Source organism: Leucopleurus acutus (genome assembly GCF_964270905.1).
Source record: "Leucopleurus acutus genome assembly, chromosome: X".
Classification (NCBI taxonomy): Eukaryota; Metazoa; Chordata; class Mammalia; order Artiodactyla; family Delphinidae; genus Leucopleurus; species Leucopleurus acutus.
Window position 1 is genome coordinate 31,510,399 of NC_139148.1, and position 26,358 is coordinate 31,536,756.

Here is a 26,358-nt window from a genome sequence, read left to right on the forward strand (position 1 = left end):
TCACTCTTTCCCACATACCTTGCCCTAAGCATCTCTTACATCTGGCTGTTCCTGCATCATATCCTTTTATAATAAACTCATGATTTAGTAAGTAAAATGTTTCTCTGAGTTCTGTGAGGCTCTCTAGCAAATTAATTGAACTCAAGGAGCGGGTCGTGGGAACCTCTGATTTATAGCTAGTTTGTCAGCAAACCTGGACTTTCAGCTGGCATATAAATTGAGTTACCAAGGAGGGTGTCATTGGAACCTCCAATGGGTACCTGGAAGGTCAGAAACATAGGTAATAGTCTGGGCTTGCAGTTGATATTTGAATTGAGGGAGGAGTAGTCTTGCAGGGCTGAGTACTTAACCTGTAGAATCTGATGCTATCTTCTGGTAGATAGTGTCAGTTTTACGTTAAATTGTAGGATGCCCTGCTGGTGTCTGAGATTTGCTCATTTCTGTGGGGAAGCTCTGCCCCCTCCACATGCTGAAATTGGGTGTTGACCCAAAAGATATACTATTAGCAGTTTTGTCACTGTTGTTTTGAGTCTTTCAAATACTTTATGTGGATTGAATGTTAAGCAAAAAATAGTAACACTTCTTACACATAGTGGATTTGGGTTTGCTTATGATGGGGTCTTATATTTTTTATGTTTTATTCTTCATTTTATTTGTCTAGGAATTTATTTTTAGAGTATTTGACAAAATTAGCATTTTGTGGCACAGTAAAAACTAACGGGTCTTTCACTGCCGATAGTTTGAGAAGCACTGCTGTAGAATTAAGTACTCAGGTTGGTGGCTCTTCTTGTGGTAAAGGTCACACGCATCCTCTGTGTGGGTCCATCATTGAATCCATATTTGTAGTCAGGGGTCACTTGTAGATCTTGTCTTATTTGCAGAGTGGAGGTAAGTGATGACAGTTGAATCCTGAGACAGTTCAGGTTATTAGCCTCAAACATTTATCTCAACTCTTCTCAGGTGTTTCATCATTTGGTAATCCCTGAGAAGGGGAAAAGGTTCTTTTCAAAGGCTTTTAATTGCATTGTTACAGAATATGTCATTTGAAGCCTAGGAACCCTAAGTCGCATAACTACCAGAAAGAAGGAGCAAAGAAGTTTTGTTACACTTCTGTCAAAAATGCTTAAATGATGCAAATCACATTTTTGAATGACTATTCTTACTAGACATATGCCAGATAATTATTCGGAATTCAGACATGGATTTTTTGATGGAATTTTAAAATAGTTCTCATTGTGGCAGAGTTAAGAATAGTTCTGGCACTCTTGTAAATATTTTAATACTTTTTAAACTGTAGCCATTTAAGACACTACATCGTGTAGATATGTTATATGTAAAGAAATGAGCACTTTTTTCTAAGGTTAGAATTAACGTATACTTGACTAGGAAAGTACCAATACTTGTCTTAGACTGCACTCTCCTAGAAGCAGACTCGGAGACAAGGTTTGAGTCCAAGTAGTTTATTTCAGAGGTGATCCTAAGAAGCATGGGCATTAGAGTAGGGAGTTGAATCAGAGAATGTGAGGAAGGCTGATAACAGATGTGGTTTCACACAGGTTCCACTGTGGGCAACTGAGGCTCAGTTCCACAGGGGATCTGTAGGAGCACTGAATCTCAGATGAATGAGATTGATGAATCTCAGAGTCATCCCAACTGAGTGATGAGGAAGCTGGAGTATTTATCTACCAGTTCCCTGACCATTCTTGGTAGGGGGCTGCTTCAAGGGTCATTAATCTTCTGGCACTCCTGGCTGAGTGTGCTCCCATGTGCCAGAGAAAAAGCCCTCCAGCAGATATTTGTAGGTCTTTACCTACGAAGTAAGTAGGTGAGTAGCTTTCCAAATAAGAGGTGAATGCTGGAGAGATATGGTCAGGCTACCGACAGTATCACTAAAGCATATGGCTCAGATTGTGGTCTTCACACCCATGCCTGTCTATCACAGGTTTGGGATGAACCAAGGAGCTGAGTTTGTACAGTCATGTAAACCAAATGCTCTGACTCCTTCATTGAGAAAGTCTTGCCTGTATATATGTAGGTTCTGGGTGGGATGAACAGCTTGTGATCTACTACCTCACTAGTAGAGCAGCACTTTTGAGTAGCTCATTGCTATATTACACTACTGATCAGACACTGGTTTCTTTACTTAATCTTAATATTGCTTAATTATTTTTAAACTCAGATGTGTAGCTTCATGATCAAACATGTGGTCTATATGTAGTGAATGGTGCTATGATGTAAAGACACCAAATTTTATGATATAGGATATAAACATGCCAAATTACAAAATTGTATACATTTTTGTTGTCTTAAAAACAGACCTCTTAAATAAATATCATTATCACAATCAGTTATGACTTGATAACTTATTCTTTGATTTTCTAAATTTTACTTTTATAAGTTACATAAGCTGGCAAAGAAATGAGAAAAGAATTTCACATCCTTGTGTTTTTAATGAAATGGCACTTGAAAAAAACTGTCCTCAAATCAGTTAATTTTTTAATTAGGTAATGCAATATTATGATTTATAATAAATATATTTGGTCTGACCAAATATATATATTTCTCATATATATTTTGTCCAAAATATGTATATTTCTCATATATATTTGGTCTTCATCCACGGTTCCTGGCTTATAGCTCCCCAAACCCTTGGGATTTCCTGAGTGATAAGAGCAATGGGAGCATCTTTTGTTATAATATTTGGTGTTTTTTCCTCAGTTCCTGAAATCCCTTCAGAGCCATAAAGTTGAAATGGATATCTTGTTATTCATAAGAAGCCCCTTTCCACCAAAACTAGGTTTACGTTAATGAGGTGACTTTTGGAGAGCACCTAAGGATGGGAGCTGGTTGCCAGGGGAACCAACCAAGAGTAGAGCATTGAGAACTTTCACTTCCATGTCCTGATTTCCAGGGAGGGAATAGGAGCTGGAGGTTGAATCAGTCCCCAATGTCTAATTATTTAATTAATCATGGCTGTGTAATGAAGCCCCCCATAAAACCCCAAAGGAGGGGGGTTCAGAAACCATCCAACCAGAATGCTTCCACAAGCCACCATGCTGGTTCCCAAACTCCACGAGGAGAGAAGCTCCTTTGTTCAGGACCTCACCCTATGTATCTCTTCATCTGGCTATTAATTCCTATCTTTTAATTTCCTTTGTAACAAACCAGTAATCTAATGAGTAAAAGGGTTTCCTGAGTTCTGTGAGCTGTTCTAACAAATTAATTGAACCCAAGGAAGGGGTCGTTGGAACCTCCAACACATAGCCCATTGGTCAGAAGCACAGGTAGCAACCTGGGCTTGTGATTGACATCTGAAGTAGAGGACAGTTTTGTGGGACAGAGCTCTTAACCTATGGACTCTGATACAACTTCTGTGTAGATACTATCAGAATTGAGTTGAATGAAGGACATCTAGCTGGTGCCAGAGAATTGCTTGGTGGTGTGTATTTACTCCTTGCTTGGTAGTATTTACTCTTTAAATACTAGTTTTTATTTTGCCATTCAGGTCTAGTAAAATTTCTTTCTCTCTCTCTTACCCAAATTTTAGGTTCTGGTACTATACCGAGTTATACCACATAGCATCAATAATCTGCCCCCTGTACATGGGCAAAATTCACCAAAAGTCAATCCTTTCTTGCATCCAGCAACATATATTCTAATCCTGAAAGGATTCTGCTTAGTTTGATGAACACAAATTATGAGAACAGCTGACATGTTATTTGGAAAAACTGTCCCAAAGGTGAGAAATTTTTTCTTTAAATAAATTATCACAAATTGTAGTCTGACAATATAGAAGGAACCACAGAACCAAACACATAATCCATAGATTCTAGACCTGACTACAGCATTTAATAGGATGTCCTATAACATTTTCAAGATCAGTTTCCTTACATGTGTCAGGGAGGGGGAAATTTCCCCCTCTACCTGTCTTGAATTCTTGTGACTGGACTAATAATAAAATTAACACAAGACAGATTAACAGGAGAAAAAGAAACACATTTTAATTCATGCATATGGAGGTCCCATAAAAATTGGACCTAAGAAGTGGCCAAAGCAGGCAGCTTTTATACTTTTTAAACAGAGAAATTGGTGATGAATTGGCAGGACAAAGAAACTTGGGCTTTGGGTGCTTAATTAGTGAAGAATCTAAGCAGAATTTGGGCTTGGGGTAGTCAATTAAATAAGTAATGTTTTGTTTATACAGGTATCTCTGCCCGAATTCCCTGTCTCTTGTGATAAGGGTGTCCTTCTGCCTTCAAATGCAGGGAGTGCACCTTTCATGTGATAGATTCATCTCCTACTTTCAGGGACACAAAGAGGAGGGTCAAAGTGTCCCTCTTGCATTGGCTGTTTCTTAAGTAACTTGAATTCAAAATAATCAATATGCCATTGAGGCACATTTTGGGGCAGCCTACCCTGGGCCCCAACACATGTAAAATGGAAATAATAAAAGATGCTTCTTCAATTTATTTTGAAGAATAAATGGTAAAAAGTATGTAGAGATGCTCTACAAATGAAAGGTCGCCTTAACACTGCTGGCATTTTCAGCTCTATAAAGTATTAAATTTAGGTGACACTGCTGAAACCTTGTACATAATTAGTTGAGACCAAGTGAAAATTGACTAGAAAACACCTTACATGTCATTGTGACAGTCATATTGGTAATCACTAAGTGTGAATTTTGAGGGGGTAGGTCATATTAAGTCCATATACCAAGACCAAGACAAACAGGTGATCATAGATAGACCTGCTCCAGTGTTCAGGTGGTCACTCCCTGGTTCTGTCCTTGAGGAATGAGGCTTTATAAATTTCTACCCCAAGAGGCTTACATTCTTTGAAATAGTTCCAATTGGCTAGTATAGCTGTGCATTTTTTTCTTCATCATAAGCATTGCTTGTATTGAGAAGAGGACATGTGCACATTGTTTCTTTGGCTTCCATTCAGCTACCCTCTTCAAAGTACATACAAACCTGTCATGTTCAGAGTGGGTTATGTTTTATTTTTTATACAGAACCCTCAGAGTTTAATCTAAACTTTAGAAGTAAGGGGAAGATTAAAAGTATGATTTAAAATGAGACTTTGAATTACAGTTGCTCCTAACTTAAAGGCATTAGTTTAGCAAACATAGTGACATCAAGATTGAAAGAGATATATTGATATATTGGTATTAGAGAACAGTAAACATGGAATATTTTATCACCTTCTAATTGACATGCTGATAATATCAAGCAATTTGCCTTGAAACTGCAATTTAATAAGATTCAAATCTTATAAACATGTATTTGGCCTATTCAAAAATGTAAAACAAGGGCTTCTCTGGTGGTGCAGTGGTTGAGAGTCCGCCTGCCGATGCAGGGGGCACAGGTTCGTGCCCCGGTCTGGGAAGATCCCACATGCCGCGGAGCAGCTGGGCCCGTGAGCCATGGCCGCTGAGCCTGTGCGTCCGGAGCCTGTGCTCCGCAACGGAAATGGCCACAACAGTGAGAGGCCTGCGTACCGCAAAAAAAAAAAAAAAAAAAAAAAAAATGTAAAACAAGGTGTTAATAAGCACTTTGATTACTGAGGAGTAACACTTTAACCAGAGTGTTATACAATATGTATATATATTAGAAATGAATATGTCCTTTTGTTGTAAAATTATTATGGTTCTATTTTTTACCAACAAAATGACGTACACAAGTTGTTTTCACAGAGTTTGCTGCATTTTTTAGAATAATGCATTATGGGCCCTGGCCTATTTTCTGCTTTTTAAAACACTGTGTCTCATGCCTTTGCAAAGCCCTTGCACTTTCTATTCCCTCTGCTTGGAGCTTCATTTTCTTGGATATCTTCACGATTCTTTTTCCCACTTCACTCAAGACCCTGCTCAAATATCACATTATCTGAGAAGCTTTCCCAGTACCCTCTCTAAATTAGTACATCCTTCAGTCCTTCTCTTTCTTGCTTATTTTTCTCAATAGTGTTGATCCCCGGTCATATTTATACCCTGCCTCCTCCTGTAGAATGTGAGCTTCTTAACAGGAACAGTCTATTCTGTTTTGTTGTTCGCTGCTGTAGTCTCAGAAAAGTGCCTGGGAAATAACAGATATCAAATATTGAGTAAATAAATAAATGAATGAAAAATGAGTGAATAAAGGGACACACTCAGGTTTTATATATTTCTCTACCCTATTTCAGACAATTGAGTGTACATTAGCTTACTAGTTTCTACCTGCTAGTACCAGTGTAGGGATCAGGTCGAATGGTTGAATTAGAAAGAGGCAGTTTCCGTGTTCAGTATGTACCTGAGTACAGGTCTGCATGGTTAATAACTGTGGTGGTCCATGAGGAGAAGCTCTCTGAAGGGCTTTACTTAGGTTAACTTGGACTGAGCAAAAGTCATACTCAGTGCCCTGGATTTTTACTTCTCAACATTGACACTTACTCCACTCATCCCTCTCCATTGGTAAAGTCTCACCATGGTTACAGCTTGGTGCAGTGGTGTTGTGCAGGGTAGATGGATAGAGCTGCACTTCACACCTTTTGATTAAGAAACTCTGAGGATGGGGCCTAGCGATCTGTGTTTTAGTAAACCCTCCATGTGATTCTGATGCACTCTAATGTATGAAGCAATTAGCCCATAGTATCACAAAAAGCAATTCGTGCTTTTAAATTGTTCACAGAATGGTACTTATTTACCAGTTATATTTGAAAAAGAAGTCCCTTTTTTTTTTTTTTTTTGTGGTACACGGGCATCTCTGTGTTGTGGCCTCTCCCGTTGCGGAGCAACAGGCTCCGGACGCGCAGGCTCAGCGGCCATGGCTCACGGGCGCAGCCACTCCGCGGCATGTGGGATCTTCCCGGACCGGGGCACGAACCCGCGTCCCCTGCATCGGCAGGCGGACTCTCAACCACTGCGCCACCAGGGAAGCCCTTTTATACAATTTTTAAAGATTACTTTAAAGTTCTTTAGGTTATTTTCATTGAAATTTATCATAAAGGTAAGACTGTGCTTTTCTGTGGTTTTTCACTCTAATACCCTGATTATCAAAAGTATTTTTCAATTAAGATAAACATTTTTTTTAATTTCCAAAATACTGCCTCTTCATCCTATTACACATTTTTCAAAGGTGAGTTTTTGGAATAATTTTGTATTGCTGCCTATATATTTTATGCTGTAGTCACTATAACTGTTCAGAAGACTTTTACTGGCCTCAGGCTTGGGAACCAGAGTATCCTGCCACTAGTTCTACCCTTTCCCCAATGAACACAGTTCCCATCACTATAGATAGCTCTCTTTGGATCACACCCAGAGGCTGGCCCATATTCTTCATTTCGTGGGAATTAAACTCTGTATTCCATTTTTCAGTTTGTCCTTATGTTGAATAATTTTCCTATATATGTTGACTAACATTGTCCTTAGTGAAGAAATGTGAGATGACAGAATACTGATGAGAAACTTTGAGGTCCTGATATATTTCTCAGTTTTCCTCACATCATACTCACTAACAGTTTTCTACCCTGCCGAGGCTCCCCCTTTTCCCCCTAATAATCTCCTCCCCAGGCACCTTTATTGGTTAGCCTTACTGCTTATGGACAACAAGAAAGAATAAACCTTTGTGTTCTTTCAAAGAAGGAAAAGAATGTTTTCGGGAATGTGGACTAGCAGATGATCAAAGGGGCTGTCATTATTCTGTGGTAACTGCTGCCAGATTTCAGAATCAAGTGCTTTAGTTCCACATAACACTTTAGATATACTTAGCTCTGGCACTATTTGTGTTTGCAAGCCAGGCCCGGATCATTTTCAGTTGCTATGTGAATGTGTGCCATTAAGTCATAGTAGATCTTCATTTTTTGGAAATGTTAGGAGCTCCCTGTTGACTAACAATGACAGAGCTGCTTGTTGATCAGTGGTGTTTATATGTCTTTGAGTCTTTGCCTCAGACCAATCCCAATACTTCATTGCTGTGAATAATTCTTCCCCACTACTTCCGCCTTTCTCTAGGAGATCATAAGCACTACATAAACTGAGAGAAAGAATCCTTCCTCCTTCTGCTCCTGACTCTACATTTTGGGTTTAATGCACATTCTGGCTATGTTGATTGTCCCTGCTGTTATTCCTCCCTAATTCTGGATTTTCTCTCAAATCTCTTCCAACAATCAGTACTAATTTATCTTGTTTATCAGTATAATTACATTTTCTGCCTTACTGTGATTTGTTCTAGACAAAGTACTTCCCCAGCCACCTCCCGCTGCCCCTACCTGATGTGCCCGAATTGTTGCTCTTGTGTTATTCCTTGTTCTGAAATCAAGTCCCTCACCCTGGCGTCCACACCCTCCTCTATGTGGCCGTGGCAATCCTTAGTCTTTTTTTCCACAACTGGCCCCTTCTTATCTTGTTATGCGTGATTTGGATTGTACTTTTTCTTTCCCGAATGAACACTATACTTCCTATATCCTTGTCCTAGAGTTCTTTACCTTTCTGATAGAATATACCTTTTTCTCACTTCAAACACCAACTTATTTAAAATCCAAGCATTCTTCAAGGCCATCCCATCTGCTACCTCCTCCTTTGGGCTTTTGCTTGAAAATCTCTTGCCATCTTTTACCTTAGTAGTTTGTCTACTATTACCTTTTACCATATTATATACTTTAAGTCAGGGATGGTATCTTAATCACATTAGTCAGTATTTCTAGTGCACAGTATTTTTTCTGACTTCTGACTAGCTTTTATCACATCTTTGAGGCTGTGAGGTCATTGTTATATTTAGAATACATCTAATTTATCTTTTAACACATAGGTGAAGCTGTTCTGATTCACAGCAATATTTTGTTTGCTCATAGCAACATTTCAGTGTCAATAACATTTTAAGATGTTTTAAGTAATTCAACAATTGATGTACTGTGCTTTAGCTCTTTTTATATATTTTATCTGTATTTCCTGTAATTTATAATTCTCTTCTTTGAAACTAGGCTACTGATATCTGTGATCCCAATCCAATCCTGATGCTCATGTTTTGTGTCTGCATGTATGAAAGACTTCCTGCATATCTCCCCAAGAAGGTGGTGCCCTTTCATTGTACTCTTCATGACACTGTGTTGAGAGAGGTAAGGATATCTTTGGGGCCAAAATATACGTGGAGTTAAACATTTAAGTGGGTTTTAGATATTTCTTTCTCAACCCAAAATTAACAAAAGTATCAGTATGATAAAATAAGCCTTAAATGTTTTTTCCTTCTAAACTAAAGGTATAGCAGAGTGAAAGGGAGAATTTTTCCTTAATAGTAATCACTACCTACAATGAAATGATGCCTCATTCATTTGAGGAATAGGATGGGGAGATGGAAAATGAAAGTTAAGTACTTTGAAGGGCAAATCATTCAGGAAACTTGAGATCCATTTCATGTACAAGAAGACTGACACAGTAAGTAGAAACTTGTGATCGGAGTATGCCTGGCTTTCCTTTAGGGAACTTTACACATCCAGATGGATTTTGTTCAAATGAGGATATGGAAAGGGAAGTAATTATGAAAGCACTCCTGACCAGGGCCACTGTTAATCCCCACTAAGGGCTTTTATATATGCTAGAGCTGCTAAATGTGTAACAGTGAATTTTTTTAATATGCAGGAAAAATTAAAAATGAAATTTTCAGTCCTGTGACCCTGACAAAACTATGTAAATATGTCCATGTTTTGCAAGTGTTTTCTTTGATTGAGAAATATCTTGTCAGGGATCATCAACAGCACTTTGGTTTTCAAACAATATGTTTCATATGAATACTTGTGAAATATGTTGAGCATACAGTTTTATTTCTTATATTTGTTTAAGACTGTTCCTTCTACTAGTTTTCATAAAATCTTCAACCAGATTTATAGTTCTCTCCTTCTTTCTCAGGAAAGTCTGGGCTGTTAGAATCTTACTATGTACAGAAGTTAATTTACCTCTTTGGTCAGATCATTTTTATTCCTTGTCCTTAGGCTGTTTTATGTATTCCTCCTCATGTTAAGCTGGGGGGGTGGTAATTTGATACTTTTGATGCAAAACACGTCCATATTTGGTCTTCAAAAGATACATCCTGGTGTTTTGTAGATGTAACCTTTTTGAGAAAATAACTGTGCAGGCTCTATGACTGTATGAGTGATGGTTAATAAGGATTCAGTTAAAAGTCAGGAAAAACTCAGGTCCTTGTCTCAAAGTGTAAAGGGCTCAATTTAGGGAAAGGAAAGCCACTCCTCCTGATTTTCTGTTAGCAAACATTGAGATATGATCCTTTTTTAAAAATTTTATCCCTTTCCCTTTTTTTGTTGGAAAAAGAGATACAAAACTCTTCAGAGAACTTTTTCAACAGTATTTTGTACGGTAATTCACTACGTGCAATGATAATTAAGGGCCTTGGGTACTAACTGGCCTAGAGCTGTAATTACAATGAAGAGGACTTTTGACTTCAGAATCAAATTTCTGAAGAGTTAGAAATGCTTTGCTTAAGCCTTCAGAAGATAGGAGAGGTCTGAATTAGATTTAAGCAGTGATTTATTTCACTTAAGTATTATTACCAGTTTTCTAATTCTGTACACGTTTGAATTTCTTTATGCCGTTTGATTATTATTTTGAAAAAGTTAATAACACAAGCTAATTTTTAAACATAAATTTTATTTGTGATGTTAAAAATCAGATTAAAGGATATTAAAATAGAAACATGATTTCTTTCCACACTTTTTACTAAGAATAATGTTCACACTTTAAGATTATAGATGCGATTCTACATAGAGCTTTTATTTTTCACAAATATAATAAACATCTTTTGAAGGAAACAATAAAAATTAAATAGAAATGCAAAATAAAATATTAATTACAACATATTTTGATTTTAAATTTCATTCAAGAAAATCACTGATTTGGAAATTGCTGAGAATCTATGGCATAGTTTGCCCATATGCATCAACACCGTAAATGGCAGTGCCTAAGTAGTAGAATGTCATTCTTAACAACCCTTTCAACCTTCCAGTATAAAGAAAAATCTCAAGAAACGGCTACTATAATTGAAAAAGTATTTTTGTAGCTATGTGTCACAAATAGAATACTGGGACCATTAAACAGTATAATGATCAGTGAAAAAATGTAGAGTGCAGTGATTTTCTGAGATACTTTTAAAAGCAATAGAACTATCTTTTTTTTTTTTTTTTTTACTTTTTGAAACAAAATTTACACAGGAGCACAATAGTTAAAGAATGGCTGTCATTGCAATAGGAGAATTGAGGTTCCAAAACTTGCTTTCTTTCCTTGAACAGCTTTCCCTTCTCCCCATCTACCACTCACATGACCCCTACATGAAATCCTGGAGTTGGGTGGAATAATCTGACCACAGATGGGCCCTATGCCTTTGCATCATTTATTTATTTTTTTATTTTTATATAAATTTATTTGTGTGTGTGTGTGACATAATGAGAATGAGTAGCTTTCTTTAGATCTCAGGGCTGGTTATGGAGGTTCCAAGACTATAAACCAGTAACAGTTCATAGTACATCTACTATTATTTTCAACATTTCCTTCCAGAAAATGGAAATTAGCTCTCTGTGACTTAAAATCACTAGATCTGTTAATTAATACTTTAAATGCACACATACGTACATTAAAAATAAGACGCTAGAGGAGTCTTGCCTCGATTGTTACTGAGATCTGTAAACAGGTAAGCAACATGAGAGCCCCAAATTTGAGGGTAAACAAAGGGTAGAAACTCTTCAGCAACAACTTACTTGTCTTGGTGGTTACCAAAGTTCTTATTGAAATATAAAAGTAGTTAATTTATCTTTCAACAGATGTCTACCATATTCTATCTATGACTATAGTTCCTGGACTGCCTAAGTGCTGTCACCTTTTCCTTACTCTAATTTGGCCAACCATTCACTTCCCTCAGGTCTTCTCTGTCCTCTGGGTCAGTACTTTCCATGATAACTCTGTGTCGTTCTAATGTGTATTTTTTTAAATCCCCATTATATTCTGCATAAACACTTACATACTCACATTTTTCATGAAATGCTCTCTAAAAATGAAGTAACTCATTCTCAAATATTCTCCATATCTTGGCATCAGGAAGGAAGGGACAGCCAGCCCTTAGCTCTACTACCACTTCTAGATGAGGCCACCATCGTTTTCAGCCTGGACCTCTGATACTAAACCTACACTCCTTATAATGCTTTCTACACTGAGCAGCCAGAGTAACCTTTTTGTAAATTGGATTATGTAAGTTCTCTGTTTCAAATTCTTTAAAGATTTCCCTTTGCAGTACAGTTAAAATCCAAGTTGCTAACTTTGGATTTCATATCTTCAAAGATCAGGTGTTCTTACATCTGTAATTTCCTTGACTGGTAGCTCTTTCTCCCTGCCCACTTCTGGAAAAAAACCAATAATACACACACACACTATCTTTGAACACAAATTCTGCTTCCTTCCAGTTACTACACTAGGAGTAAGTATTTTCATGATTAAAATATATAACTCTTTGATAAAAATAAGAAATGTTAAGTTATATATTTTTAAAATTCATGATCTCATTTATACTCTTATTCAACATAGATCCTACTGAAAAATTCAAGCTTGAAAAACTTAGTGTATAATGCTACAATTATCGGAAGAGATGCCACTGACTTCTCCCTCTCCCAAGGGAAGGTTGTGACAGTTTCTCCAAAGTAAGTGTTTTTTTTCTTTTAATTTTGCTTCACTGAACATATCAACCCTAGAGATTTAATGTGTGTTGTAATTACAAAAGAGCGAGCTGGATTTGTTTATTTTTAAAATAAATTTATTTATTTTATTTATTTATTTTTGGCTGAGTTGGGTCTTCATTGCTGCTCGAGAGCTTTCTCTAGTTGCAGAGAGCAGTGGCTACTCTTTTCGTTGCGGTGCACAGGCTTCTTATTGCGGTGGCTTCTCTTGTTGTGGATCATGGGCTCTAGGCACATGGGCTTCAGTAGTTGTGGCTCCCAGGCTCAGTAGTTGTGGCTCGCAGGCTCTAGAGTGCAGGCTCAGTAGTTGTGGCGCACGGGCTTAGTTGTTCCGCGGCATGTGGAATCTTCCCAGGCCAGGGCTCAAACTGGTGTCCCCTGCATTGGCAGGTGGATTCTTAACCACTGTACCACCAGGGAAGTCCCTGGATTTGTTTTTAACAGATATATATGTGTAATGAAAAGATTGCCACTGCTGATATAGATAAGTTATTCATATGTTACTGAGATTTCTCACCAATTTTGTTAAAACAGTTCTAACAATATAAAGCATTTACTTTTTATGTATGCATTTAATTTTAGTTTATTTTGCATGCATATGGTCCGTAGAGAATAGCCTCTAAGTTCTTTATGTACTACAGTCCCAGTCCAGGAAACTGGAACCAGTGTGTGCTAAATATATATATAATATTTAGTTGTTTCTGATTATAAATGCACTTCGTGCTCATTGTAAAAATTTAGAAACTATGAAAGAGTGAAGAAAAATAAAAGTAAAGACTAAGAATCTTACCTCAAAGATACCCCCAATGTTTCCATTTTTCTCTGTCGCTTCATAATCATTGTATATTTATGTATGGATGTATACATACATGTACACTCCCAAATTGTGATGGTATTCTATATAGTCTCATTTTTATTTGATTCTGTTCACATGATACTTGTTTAATGTTTCAATTACTAGCCCATTCTCAAAAATAAGGAACAAATGAAAGCCTCAGAGAATAGTCTTGAGAAATTAAATATGAGCATAATATATAATTCTTCCTAGATCAACAAATCCTACTTCATATATTAATGTGTTAATGGTGGCAAATACTCTTATTACATATTACAACGATGATATGAGAATAGCTGTGTCAGTACCACAGGAGTTGACAGATTTGATAACCAGTAATGGTCTTTAACCAGTCTTAAATTTTAGTCATTGTCTTTGTATTCAATTACTTTTTCCTTGTACAAAGCAACAGACTATAACTGCTAATTATCTTTTTTTGGTTTTTGAACTATACCTTAAACTGAATTACTTTTCACATGTAGTCTTTATTACTTCTAATATAGCAAACACAGAAATAATTGGAAATGGGAGACAACTTTAATTGTATTTAAAATACGAAGAAACCCAGTTACAGTAGTACATTTGACTTGTGTCATTAGCCTCTGTTCATTTTCTTCAGTTGCTGCTCCATGCTAAAGGAGTATATAATTTATAAAGTCTGAATATTCATGGTTGAGACTATATCCAGATTGAATTAAATATGAGAAAATCAATTCTCCACTCACCTCCATCTATATTATAAATCAAATCCCAGAATAAAACTCTTTGTAAAAACAGCCCATTTGTTTTCCAAGTTATATTTCTTATACGTCTGTTATAAAACACAACTTTGGTAATACAAATTCATTTGGACATTGTCACAGTACCATTTGTCTTCCCTCAGGACTTTGATAAATGATTTCTTCTCTGCCCTTCAAATAGGATGATACAAGTGAAAAGAATTAAGTCCCCCCGACCCTTTGTTCACTCATAAACCTGATAGCCTCTTCCGGTATTTCAAAGTTCTCATGATGTGGAAATTCTTCCTAACAACCACACTAAACCTCTGATGTCGTAGCTTAAGACCATTTTTCTTGTTAGTTAAATTAACAATTAAATTTATAGTTTCTATTATAAATGTAAAACCTGTATACCTGCATTGTTGAAAATTTGCACTTAACAGAAAAGTATAAAGAGGAAAACAAAAATTGTCTAGAATTCCATCAGATAAACACATTTAATTTATTCATTTCTTTCCAGTCTTTTTATATGAACAAGTATGTGTTTATTATAGCATATGTATAATTAGATGTTTACAAAGTAAATGTATTATATATATAAATATTAAAACAATATATGTTAAACATTTGTTATGTATGAAATCTATATAGCATACACTTTTATGTACCTTTTCATATTTAATCATTCTTGCAACCATACTAGTGTCCTCGTTTTACAAAACAAGACATTGGGCACAGAGACATTAAATCATTTGCCCAATTTTCCCTGCTATTAAATGGTGAAATAAAGATTCAAAACCAGCCAATGTAAATCCAGAGTTAGTACTCTTATTAAACTAACACCTGCCATACTGTGTGTCTGTGTTTGTGTATATCATATTCATACAGAGCCCTTGGCATTCAGTGAAATGTGACTTTGACTATTTGTAAGAAATCCTGAAGATCCATGACATATAATTATATCATTTTTGCTTCTCCAGGAGCTGGTTTGTGAGAACATTTCACTTGGGTGAACGTAATTCCCATTAATTTCTCAGCGGTGCTTTTTTCTTTTTATTCACCATTGTACCTTTAATGGTCTGCATCAATATAGACATATTTATGAATATTAGCTTCTTGAGGTTTTTAACACATGCCAAGTGAACGTTAACTGACCATATATCCATGTACACTTATACATGTAATCATGAATATATGTATTCATATTTTGACCATATTGTACATGTACATATATTCTTGTTTTCAACTTCTTTATCTTTTTTAATCAAAATTTAATTTGAATCTGCTTTAACAACTCAGATACAGAAGAGTTTAACATGCAAAGGAAATCCTTCTCCCCTCATATTCCCATCTCCAGAGATCCAATTCTTTTTTTTTTTTTTTTTTTTGCGGTACGCGGGCCTCTCACTGTTGTGGCCTCTCCCATTGCGGAGCACAGGCCCCGGACGCACAGGCTCAGTGGCCATGGCTCACGGGACCAGCCACTCCTTGGCATGTGGAATCTTCCCGGACCGGGGCACGAATCCGTGTCCCCTGCATCAGCAGGCGGACTCTCAACCACTGCGCCACCAGGGAAGCCCAAAGATCCACTTCTTGAGTGCCTACTTTTAACTCTTTCAACTATGTCTAATTTTAGTTCTTCCAATGGTTACCTCCATAAATATAAATAATCTATATATCTTTGCCAGTATTTTTATTATGTCAACTTCAGAAATAATGTCTTGACATATAGCTATAATATTTGATGGTCTTGCTTACTTATTCCTCTAGATGGATCACCCTCCCACCAAACATCACTAGTTTTATCCTCTGTTCATTACTGTTCCAAGAGTAAAAATGTGTTTTGTAAATATTTCTTATGCAATCAGTGTACAAAGCATCTTTTGATGCTTTTTTTAAGCTGAGAAAATAAATTCTAAAGAAGTGAGTAAATTTAATCCTTCCTTCAAGTATACCACATTCTAGAGCACTTTACCTTTCATTCTTATTTGTACTGAGTGCTTTCCAGACCTACTGAAGAGCTTAGTATTGGGCACTCTATATTTCTCTTTGGATAGAAACTAATATCCTTCTCTTAGTGTACTCACTTATTTACTAAAAAACTTCCTTTATGAAACCTTCTAATAAAAAGTATGGGAGAGGTAAATTTCCTAAAATTTTTATTTTTAGGCATGTCTTTTGACTACCTTTACACTTGATTTATTTTTTGCTTTGTATATTTTTCCAAGATGAAAAGGTTTTTCCTCATAACTTTTGAGATAATTGTTCCACTTGCCTCATGGTATTCAGTATTGGTGATGAGAAAGTCTACTATAATTCTGTTTTCCCACACCTCTGGACATTTTTAGGATCTTCCATTGTGTTGTGATATTGTTCCAGAATGCATCAAGGAGGGACTTTTTTTTTTTTTTTTTTTTGCGATACGCGGGCCTCTCACTGCTGTGGTCTCTCCCGTTGTGGAGCACAGACTCCGGACACGCAGGCTCAGCGGCCATGGCCCACAGGCCCAGCTGCTCTGCGTCATGTAGGATCTTCCCAGACCGGGGCACGAACCCGCGTCCCCTGCATCAGCAGGCAGACTCTCAACCACTGCGCCACCAGGGAAGCCCAAGGAGGGACTTTTTAAATTCACTATCTGGGTGCACAGTGAGTCCTTTAATTATGAACTTGTTTTTCATAAGCTCTGAAAAATTCTCTTAAATAATTTCTTTCATCATTCTCTCCCCTCCATTTTCATTGTTCTCATTTTCCAACCTTTAGTTGTTGGATACTACCTGTTAATTGGATCCTCTGTATATCCTATCTTATCACTCATATTTTTCAGCTCATTGCTTTTTTCTCTCTTTATCAACAAGCCTTCTTTTCCAGCTGTTTCCTTTAGGAGATACATAGATAGATAGAGAGATAGATAGATAGATAGATAGATAGATAAATAGATAAATAGATAGGTGATCTCCTATATATATTTGTAAGAATACTTTCTTTTGCATTGAGTATCTCTATTTCATAGCATCCTGTTCTTAAACTGGAGTTATAATATCTTAATAAGCATCTCTGATTTTTATATTCTGACTTTTACATTCTCATCTATGACCTGTATTATTTTTATTTTCTTTGAGATCAGTCAGTATGTTTGTTTATCTTGGTCTCAGTGATATAAAAATATCTTTTTAGACTAAATAATTTAGAAGACTTTGGTTTTTACACATAGGGTTCAGAAAATATTTTATTTTCTTTAAAAAATCTATAGGTTTATCATTATCAGATATTATATAATTATCTATGTGCACCATATCCTGTCTTAGATTCTGTCTGAATCATGATTAATAATGGCTCTTTCTGCCAGTTGTGGATTTAAATTCCCTGAGATATCATTTATATAGAAAAGATTAAACAGCTATACCAGCATATAAAAAAACATTTCTGCATCTAACTTGATGACTAAATTTAGCTCTAATCATAGAGTGACTGTCATAGAAGTGAAAGTATACTTTTAGAAAACCATTCTGTTTCTTTTTTTCTCATTATTCTCATTGAGCCATCTGGGCACTGACATTGATGTGTCATATATTTATTTTCCATCCCATCCAAAAGCCATGTTGAAGTAGTCTATGAGGTACATATAATATCAAGGAGACTTTTTTTGAATGAGGGGGAAGCAATTGGAACAAAAAGAAAATAAAAGATAGGAAAATTAAGATAAAGTCCATAATTATGATATGCATCTGGAGACATAAGATACTTACCTGAAAAGGACAACCCACTTGATTCTGAAATTTCTAACACGCTCAGGAAGGAATACTGGTCATTTCCATGCTTAAATATGACTGCAAAATTTATAAAAGGAATATGTATACTCAGGAGAAGCTCAAATCTTGATGGTCCTAAAACCAGCTGTTGGCTTCATAAAAAGAATACTCTATTTTAAAATGTTTCATAAAACTTAAGTATAGTTCCATAAATTTATTTACTAAGTACATGTTATTTAGCTTATGGTCATTCTTTTTTTTTTTTTTTTTTTTTTGCAGTACACAGGCCTCTCACTGTTGTGGCCTCTCCTGTTGCAGAGCACAGGCTCCAGACGCACAGGCTCAACGGCCATGGCTCACGGGCCCAGCCACTCCGTGGCATGTGGGATCTTCCTGGACCGGGGCACGAACCTGTGTCCCCTGCATCGGCAGGCGGACTCTCAACCACCGCACCACCAGGGAAGCCCGCTTATGGTCATTCTTGAACTCCATTTTTCATCATCTTCCATGGAGAGCCCATCCATTATCTCATCCTATTGATTTTACCCAATGTATCTTAAATTTGACATCTTTCCTCTTATCTATCTCTTCTATGCTAATTTAATGTACTATCATCTTTAAACTGGGCTACTACAATAGATTCTTAAAAGGTTTCTCTGCAATCCATTCTTTATATTAGAATGGCAGTAATTTTTTTGATGTAAATTTGGTCATGTTACTCTTCTGCTTAAAATATTCCAATAGCTTTTCATTACCATTAGGATATAGACTGAATATCTCAACATGGCCCGTGTGGCCTTTCATGGCTGGCTCTTAGCTACATCTTGCATCACTAACACCCTTGCTCTCTAAGCTTCAGCACCACTGGCCTTTGGTAATTTCTTCAAGCACATCATAATTTCTCATTTTAGAGGCCTTGTCTTGGATACCTTCTTTCATCCCCTACAAATTCTACCTAACCCATTCTCGTCCTCCATATCCTACCTAACATATCACTTCCTCTGATCCTTCAGACTACATCACACTCTCCATTATGCGCCCTTCTATCACTTCATAGCACATACATAATTTGTAATTTTCACATTTATTTTATGATGACATAATTAACGTCTGCCATATCCTATAAAATGAAAGATCCAGGAGATCAGGAATAGTGTATTTTTTTTCCAATTACTGTATCTCCCAAACCTAAAACAATGTCTGGAACATTGTGAATGGCTTTATCTAGTAATGAATTTTAGAATATCTAGAAAAATCCTAAGTCACTCACAGGTATCCTAACACAGAGTTTGAGCCTATACACCCAAAAAAAAGATCTCAAGGTCAAATATTCTTTGTTTTCAATTAAATTTAAGCCCATGAGCTTTTCATAATAGCCAAGAAAGTGTCCTTTAGCAGAGGTTGAGATTAGTGATATTATATCTGAATAAAATCCTCCCCATTCCTGCTGGTTGTGAGTTGTAATTTTCCCTAAGAAACAATTTTGAGAATATTTCAATTGATTTTGAAAGTCCTCCATTCATTTTACTCTGTGCTGCTCCCTAAACTCACCCATTTAACAGAGATTCCTCAAAGGTTCTGGGAAAGTTAAGCCAAAGTATAATGCCGAGAGACTCTATTCCCATCTCCATTCCCAACTGTGTCTATCCTAAGGGAAGGTGACAGGTGATAGTTTGTACAAAGAATAACTGTGATATGATGTATAATGCTAACTGTGCTAAAAGCCAGTGAAAAAGCAATGGTAAAAGGTCCCCACGGTTTACCACCCACAGCTGTGGCAGCAAGGCAAGGCAGAAAGACTCAGCCATTAAAGAAACATTGAGCCCATTTTTTATTCAGAGACCTCATTACTTCTATAAACAGTGAAAGCAAGAGTTAACAAAGGGGCCAGATCTCCATGTCCCTTATGCAGAGTGACACCAAAACAACAGGGACCAGATGACTGCATCATGCATGGTAGGACACCTGTTGCTGACAGTCAGTTTCATGCTGCAACTAAGCAGTTTCTAGCCTGTAACTCTACCCTGTAGGAGGATAGGCAGCAAGCCTCAGACCTCATCAGAATGTAGGAGGCAGTGAGAAACTGTCTGGTGACAGCCTCTCAGGGAGGATAGGGAGGCAAGTGAAAAATGTTCTTGTAGCAGTGCTTCCTGAAGTTCCATGCTCTTATGTTACGGGAGGATCACAGAGCTTTCTGCCAAGACTTATATCCACTGCAGTTAAGCCTTGCATGTGTTTGGCCTGTGTTGTTATGCAGGGCTGCCAGGGTGCCATGGTTGACTCATTCCCCTAGAAACTGGGAAGTAAAATTTCCGAATCCATCAATTCTTTAACCATTTCACTATGGTTTAGACTAGAAAGTTGAAGATTAAATGAGATGGACATGTTTTCCTTATTCTTTCTTTTAATTAAGTCTGTCTTTCAAATAAAAGTCATGCTACTTATATACCGTTATTTTGATTTGAGGTTCGAATTTTATTTTCAACCACAGTTTTAAGTATTTTTTGAATTCTTTGTCTTTCTCATTTTTTCCTCCCTGCAATCAAAAGTCATTGATAGGGCTTCCCTGGTGGCGCAGTGGTTGAGAGTCTGCCTGCCGATGCAGGGGACACAGGTTCGTGCCCTGGTACGGGAAGATCCCACATGCCGCGGAGTGGCTGGGCCCGTGAGCCATGGCCGCTGAGCCTGCGCGTCCCAAGCCTGTGCTCCGCAACGGGAGAGGCCACAACAGTGAGAGACCTGCATACAAAAAAAAAAAAAAGAGTCATTGATGTAACTAAGAATGTGCCTAAACAGTAGCACAGAATGTCCTATGAAATTCACAACAAAAATACATATATGATTTCCTGTGGCTAGCTCTTAGAAAATCCAGTATTCAGTAGATTATACATACATTTGAAAGTTAACTTTAGGTTTTACATACTGGATCAAGATGTTTTGACTGACAGCAATAACTAGATTGTAGGCTTTCTAAGATCTGCAACAATCTTTAACTTTATTGTAGAAGTGAGTATTTTGCAGGGTGTGGTTACTAGGCACATACACTGAATAGATGCTTGTTGTCTTTTTTCACTACAATATTTTCGTTTTTATCTTTTGTTAAATAGAAACCAAATTACTGTTTGGTTTGAACTCTGAAATTTACCAGTCACTTCCTCCATCCTGCTGAAGCTTCACTGCTATTAATTTCAAAACCTAAGAGTGGAACAGGAGGTACTATGCTGACTTTTGCTCTCAAGGGTGAAGTCCTCAATTTTAAAGCCATCGTAAGTAAATGTTACCTATTTTATATGTTTCTGCTTTTCTCAGGCCATGGAGTGTCCCAAGCACAGCTGTTCTTCTAAGTTTCATCTCCTGGCAGCTCTTGTTCTTTGAGATCATGTGTGTATACAGACACAGATGTGTACTTAACTTACATTTGCACAGTTTTTGGCTTCTGTATCTCTGATATTTTTACTTTGATACTCTTTCTTTGGAAATAAGTCTCAATTTTATAATAGAAGTTAAAGGGACTTGTGTTTTTATAAATGTTTTATACAATTTTAAAGGTTACTTTCCATTTATAGTTATTATAAAATATTGGCTATATTTGCTGTGTTGCACAACACATCCTTGAGCCTATCTTACACCCAATAGTTTGTACCTTCCACTCCCCTCCACCTCTAGTAACCATTAGTTTGTTCTCTGTAACTGCGAGTCTGTTTCTTTTTGTGTTATCTTCACTAGTTTGTTATATTTTTTAGATTCCACCTATAAGTCATATCATACAGTATTTGTCTTTCTCTGTCTGACTTATTTCTCTAAACATAAACATAATGCCCTCCAAGTCCATCCATGTGGCTTCAGATGGCAAAATTTCATTCTTTTTTATGGCTGAGTAGTATTCCACTGCGCGCACGCGCGCGTGTGTGTGTGTATATATATATATATATATGCTGGACACTTAGGTTGCTTCCATATCTTGGCAATTGTAAATAATGCTGCTATGAACATTGGGGTGCATGTATCTTTTCAAATTAGTGTCTTCATTTTCTTCATATATGTACCCAGGAGTGGAACTGCTGCATCACATGGTAGTTCTATTTTTAGTTTTTTGAGAAACCTCCATACTGTTTTCCACAGTGGCTGCATCAACTTACATTCCCACCAACAGTGTACAAGGGTTACCCTTTTTTACATCCTCACCAACATTTGTTATTTGTGTTCTTTTTGATGATGGCCATTCTGACAGGTGTGACGTGGTATCTCATTATGGTTTTGATTTGCATTTTCCCTGATGATTAGCAAGGTGGAGCTTGTTTTCATGTGTCTATTGACCATCTGCATTTTGAAAGCACTTGTATTGAGTGCTATTTTAAGTTCAGCTTTTTAGGATTGTATCTGTGCTTTTTATCAAGGAGCCATTCACTATACACGTAGCAATTTACATGCCCTTCTTCTACGGAGACTTGTGATTTAAGTTAAAGCAGTCCCCGGACCTATGTCTCTTTTTGTTTGAATTAAGGTTCGGTGGTTTACACAGCATAGAAAATGTTTCTCTTATAGGTGCATTCATCAATTTATCTTGAGTGTCCTATGGAGCAAATCCATTAGAAAGATTATTAAGACTGGCATTTAGTGAGATTTGATGATGTTCCAGGCAGAGTTCTAAGTGTTAATATCTCAAAGGTTGGGGCAGAAGGATTTTTAAACCTCTGTAAAATGGTTGTGATATTGCTTTGATTGACTTTGTGTAGCCATTCGTTTGTCTAAATATTATTTTCTACCACGGATGTATGGTAAAGAAGTAAATTTATGTTGCCAGATTTCCATATGGATTACAAAGAATCATAGGTGTGCAGTGGCTTGAGTGGGAAGAAAAGAGAATGACTCTAGTAAAGGCCACTTGTGTGAGGAGAGCATTAAGATGCTCACCTGGACAGAATGGCTTATTCGATAAGGACACCCAGGAGAGGGAGCAGGCATTTGATTGTCACTGAGATGTGTATTGTCATCTTCTGATTTCCTCCTGAATAATGAACTCTTACACTTCCCAAGCCTCTCACACAAATTCTCTGAAACAAAACATCTCTTTGCCACATGTGTCTAAGAGACCCATGGATGGTGTTAGCGTGTCATTATCATGGCTCTGGGGCAGAAAAGCTGACACTTGGAGCTTGTGTGATCTCTGTTTACTTCTCCATCTGGCTACTCATGGTCTTACTCACCAGGAAATAGTTTGGAAAACAATGGAGAAATAAGGTGAGAATATGATTAGTCTAAAAATTTGGAATTCCTAGAATCTTTTCTTTCATGGAAGTCTTTTGGGTAATTTGAGTTTCAGTTTTATATATTTGTACTTTTATTATAGTTAAAATATGTCAGTGCAGCCACCATGTTATAAACCCAGGCATGCCACAGTCACACACATTCCCACACAGATATTCTTGCACTCACACACCAGTGTGCACATGCACACACACACATACACACCTGCCCCTTCCTTATGTCATATGTATTAGGTATATATAAGATTGATTAATTTTCAAACAGAAAATCATACTCAGTCATTAACAAAATGAATTTTAAGGAAATCAATTTGGGAGACACTATTGTGAAAGATCATTCATTGGTTAGCATAGTACTATGGATCAGTGATGAGGAATAATCTATTTTTATTCTTTCCCACCCAGATTTTAACAGTATAATGTTTAAATATATTAATATCGGATCACCGGGGAAGATGACAGAAGAGTAAGATGCAGAGATCACCTTCCTCCCCACAGATACACCAGAAATACATCCACACGTGTAACAACTCCTACAGAACACCTACTGAACGCTGGCAGAAGACCTCAGACCTCTCAAAAGGCAAGGAACTCCCCACGTACCTGGGTAGGGCAAAAGAAAAAAGAATAAACAGAGACAAAAGAATAGGGACAGGACCTGCACCAGTGGGAGGGAGCCGTGAAGGAGGAAAGGTTTCCACACACTAGGAAGCCCCTTCGCGGGCGGAGAGTGCGGGTGGCGGAGGGGGGAAGCTTCAGAGCTGCGGAGGAGAGCACAGCAACGGGTGCGGAGGGCAAAGCGGGGAGATTCCCGCACAGAGGATCAGTGCCGACCGGCACTCACCAGCCCGAGAGGCTTGTCTGCTCACCCGCCGGAGCGGGCCGGGCTGCGAGCTGAGGCTCGGGCTTCGGAGCTTAGATCCCAGGGAGAGGACTGGGGTTGGCTGCGTGAACACAGCCTGAAGGGGGCTTGTGCTCCACGGCTAGCCAGGAGGGAGTCCGGGAAAATGTCTGGAGCTGCCGAAGAGGCAAGAGACTTTTTCTTCCCTCTTTGTTTCCTGATGCACGAGGAGAGGGGATTAAGGGCGCTGCTTAAAGGAGCTCCAGAGACGGGCATGAGCCATTGCTAAAAGCATGGACCCCAGAGACAGGCATGAGACGCTAAGGCTGCTGCTACAGCCACCAAGAAGCCTGTGTGCAAGCACAGGTTACTCTCCACACCTTGCCTCCTGGGAGCCTGTGCAGCCTGCCACTGCCAGGGTCCCGAGATCCAGGGACAACTTCCCCAGGAGAATGCATGGCGCGCCTCAGGCTGGTGCAATGTCCTGTTGGCCTCTGCCGCCGCAGGCTCACCCCGCACTCCGTACGCCTCCCTCCCACTGGCCTGAGTGAACCACAGCCCTGTAAGCAGCTGCTCCTTTAACCCCGTCCTGTCTGAGCGAAGAACAGACACCATCCGGCCACCTACACGCAGAGGCGGAGCCAAATCCAAAGTTGAGCACCGGGAGCTGTGAGAACAAAGAAGAGAAAGGGAAATCTCTCCCAGCAGCCTCAGAAACAGCGGTTTAAAGCTCCACAATCAACTTGATATACCCTGCATCTGTGAAATACATAAATAGACAACAAATTATCCCAAATTGAGGAGGTGGACTTTGAGAGCAAGATTTATGATTTTTTTCCCTTTTCCTCTTTTTGTGAGTGTGTATGTGTTGCTTCTGTGTGAGATTTTGTCTGTATAGCTTTGCTTTCACCATTTGATCTAGGGATCTATCTGTCTGGTTTTTTTCTTTATAAAAATTTTTTTCTTAATAATAATTTTTTATTTTAATAATTTTATTTTAGCTTATTTTATTTTATTTTATCTTTCTTTCTTTCTTTCTTTCTTTTTCTTTCCTCCCTCCCTCCCCCCCCTTGCTTCCTTCCTTCCTAACTTCCTTCCTTCCTTCCTTCCTTCCTTCCTTCCTTTCTTTCTTTTTCATTTCTTTCTTTCTTTCTTTTTCTTTTCTTTCTTTCTTTTTTTCTTTCTTTCTTTCTCTTTCTTTCTTTCTTTCTTTCTCTCTCTTTCTTTTTCTTTTTCTCTTTCTTTCTCTCTTTCTTTCTTCTTTTTCTCCCTTTTATTCTGAGCCATGTGGATGAAAGGCTCTTGGTGCTGCAACCAGGACTCAGCGCTCTGCCTCTGAGGTGGGAGAGCCAACTTCAGGAGACTGGTCCACAAGAGACCTACCAGTTCCACATAATATCAAATGGCGAAAATCTCCCAGAGATCTCCATCTCAACACCAGCACCCAGCTTCACTCAACGACAAGCAAGCTACAGTGCTGGACACCGTATGCCAAACAACTAGCAAGACAGGAACACAACCCCACCCATTAGCAGAGAGGCTGCCTGAAATCATAGTAAGGCCACAGACACCCCAAAACACACCACCAGACATGGACCTGCCCACCAGAAAGACAAGATCCAGCCTCATCCACCAGAACACAGGCACTAGTTTCCTCCACCAGGAAGCCTACACAACCCACTGAACCAACTTTAGCCACTGGGGACAGACACCAAAAACAACAGGAACTACAAACCTGCAGCCTACAAAAAGGACACCCCAAACAGAGTAAATTAAGCAAAATGAGAAGACAGAAAAACACACAACATATGGAGCAAGATAAAAACCCACCAGATCTAACAAATGAAGAGGAAATAGGGAGTCTACCTGAAAAAGAATTCAGAATAATGATAGTAAAGATGATCCAAAATCTTGGAAATAGAATACAGAAAATGCAAGAAACATGTAACAAGGACCTAGAAGAACTAAAGATGAAACAAGCAACGATGAACAACACAATAAATGAAATTAAAAATACTCTAGATGGGATCAATAGCAGAATAACTGAGGCAGAAGAACGGATAAGTGACCTGGAAGATAAAATGGTGAAAATAACTACTGTAGAGCAGAATAAAGAAAACAGAATGAAAAGAACTGAGGACAGTCTCAGAGACCTTTGGGACAACATTAAACACACCAACATTCAAATTATAGGGGTTCCAGAAGAAGAAGAGAAAAAGAAAGGGACTAAGAAAATATTTGAAGA

At 37.9% G+C, this 26,358-nt stretch overlaps 1 protein-coding gene across 1 annotated transcript in view; it reads left to right on the forward strand.

Moving 5' to 3' along the window:
- CFAP47 (cilia and flagella associated protein 47) overlaps positions 1-26,358 on the forward strand; it is a gene marked incomplete at both ends in the record, with an annotated part of 506,613 nt that overhangs the window by 245,279 nt on the left and 234,976 nt on the right. The window contains 9 exon segments of the mRNA XM_082864365.1: positions 3,548-3,629; positions 3,632-3,708; positions 3,712-3,739; positions 7,613-7,677; positions 8,953-9,087; positions 12,554-12,666; positions 21,113-21,128; positions 21,131-21,133; positions 21,137-21,271. Coding sequence (XP_082720491.1) covers positions 3,548-3,629; positions 3,632-3,708; positions 3,712-3,739; positions 7,613-7,677; positions 8,953-9,087; positions 12,554-12,666; positions 21,113-21,128; positions 21,131-21,133; positions 21,137-21,271 — 654 coding nt within the window.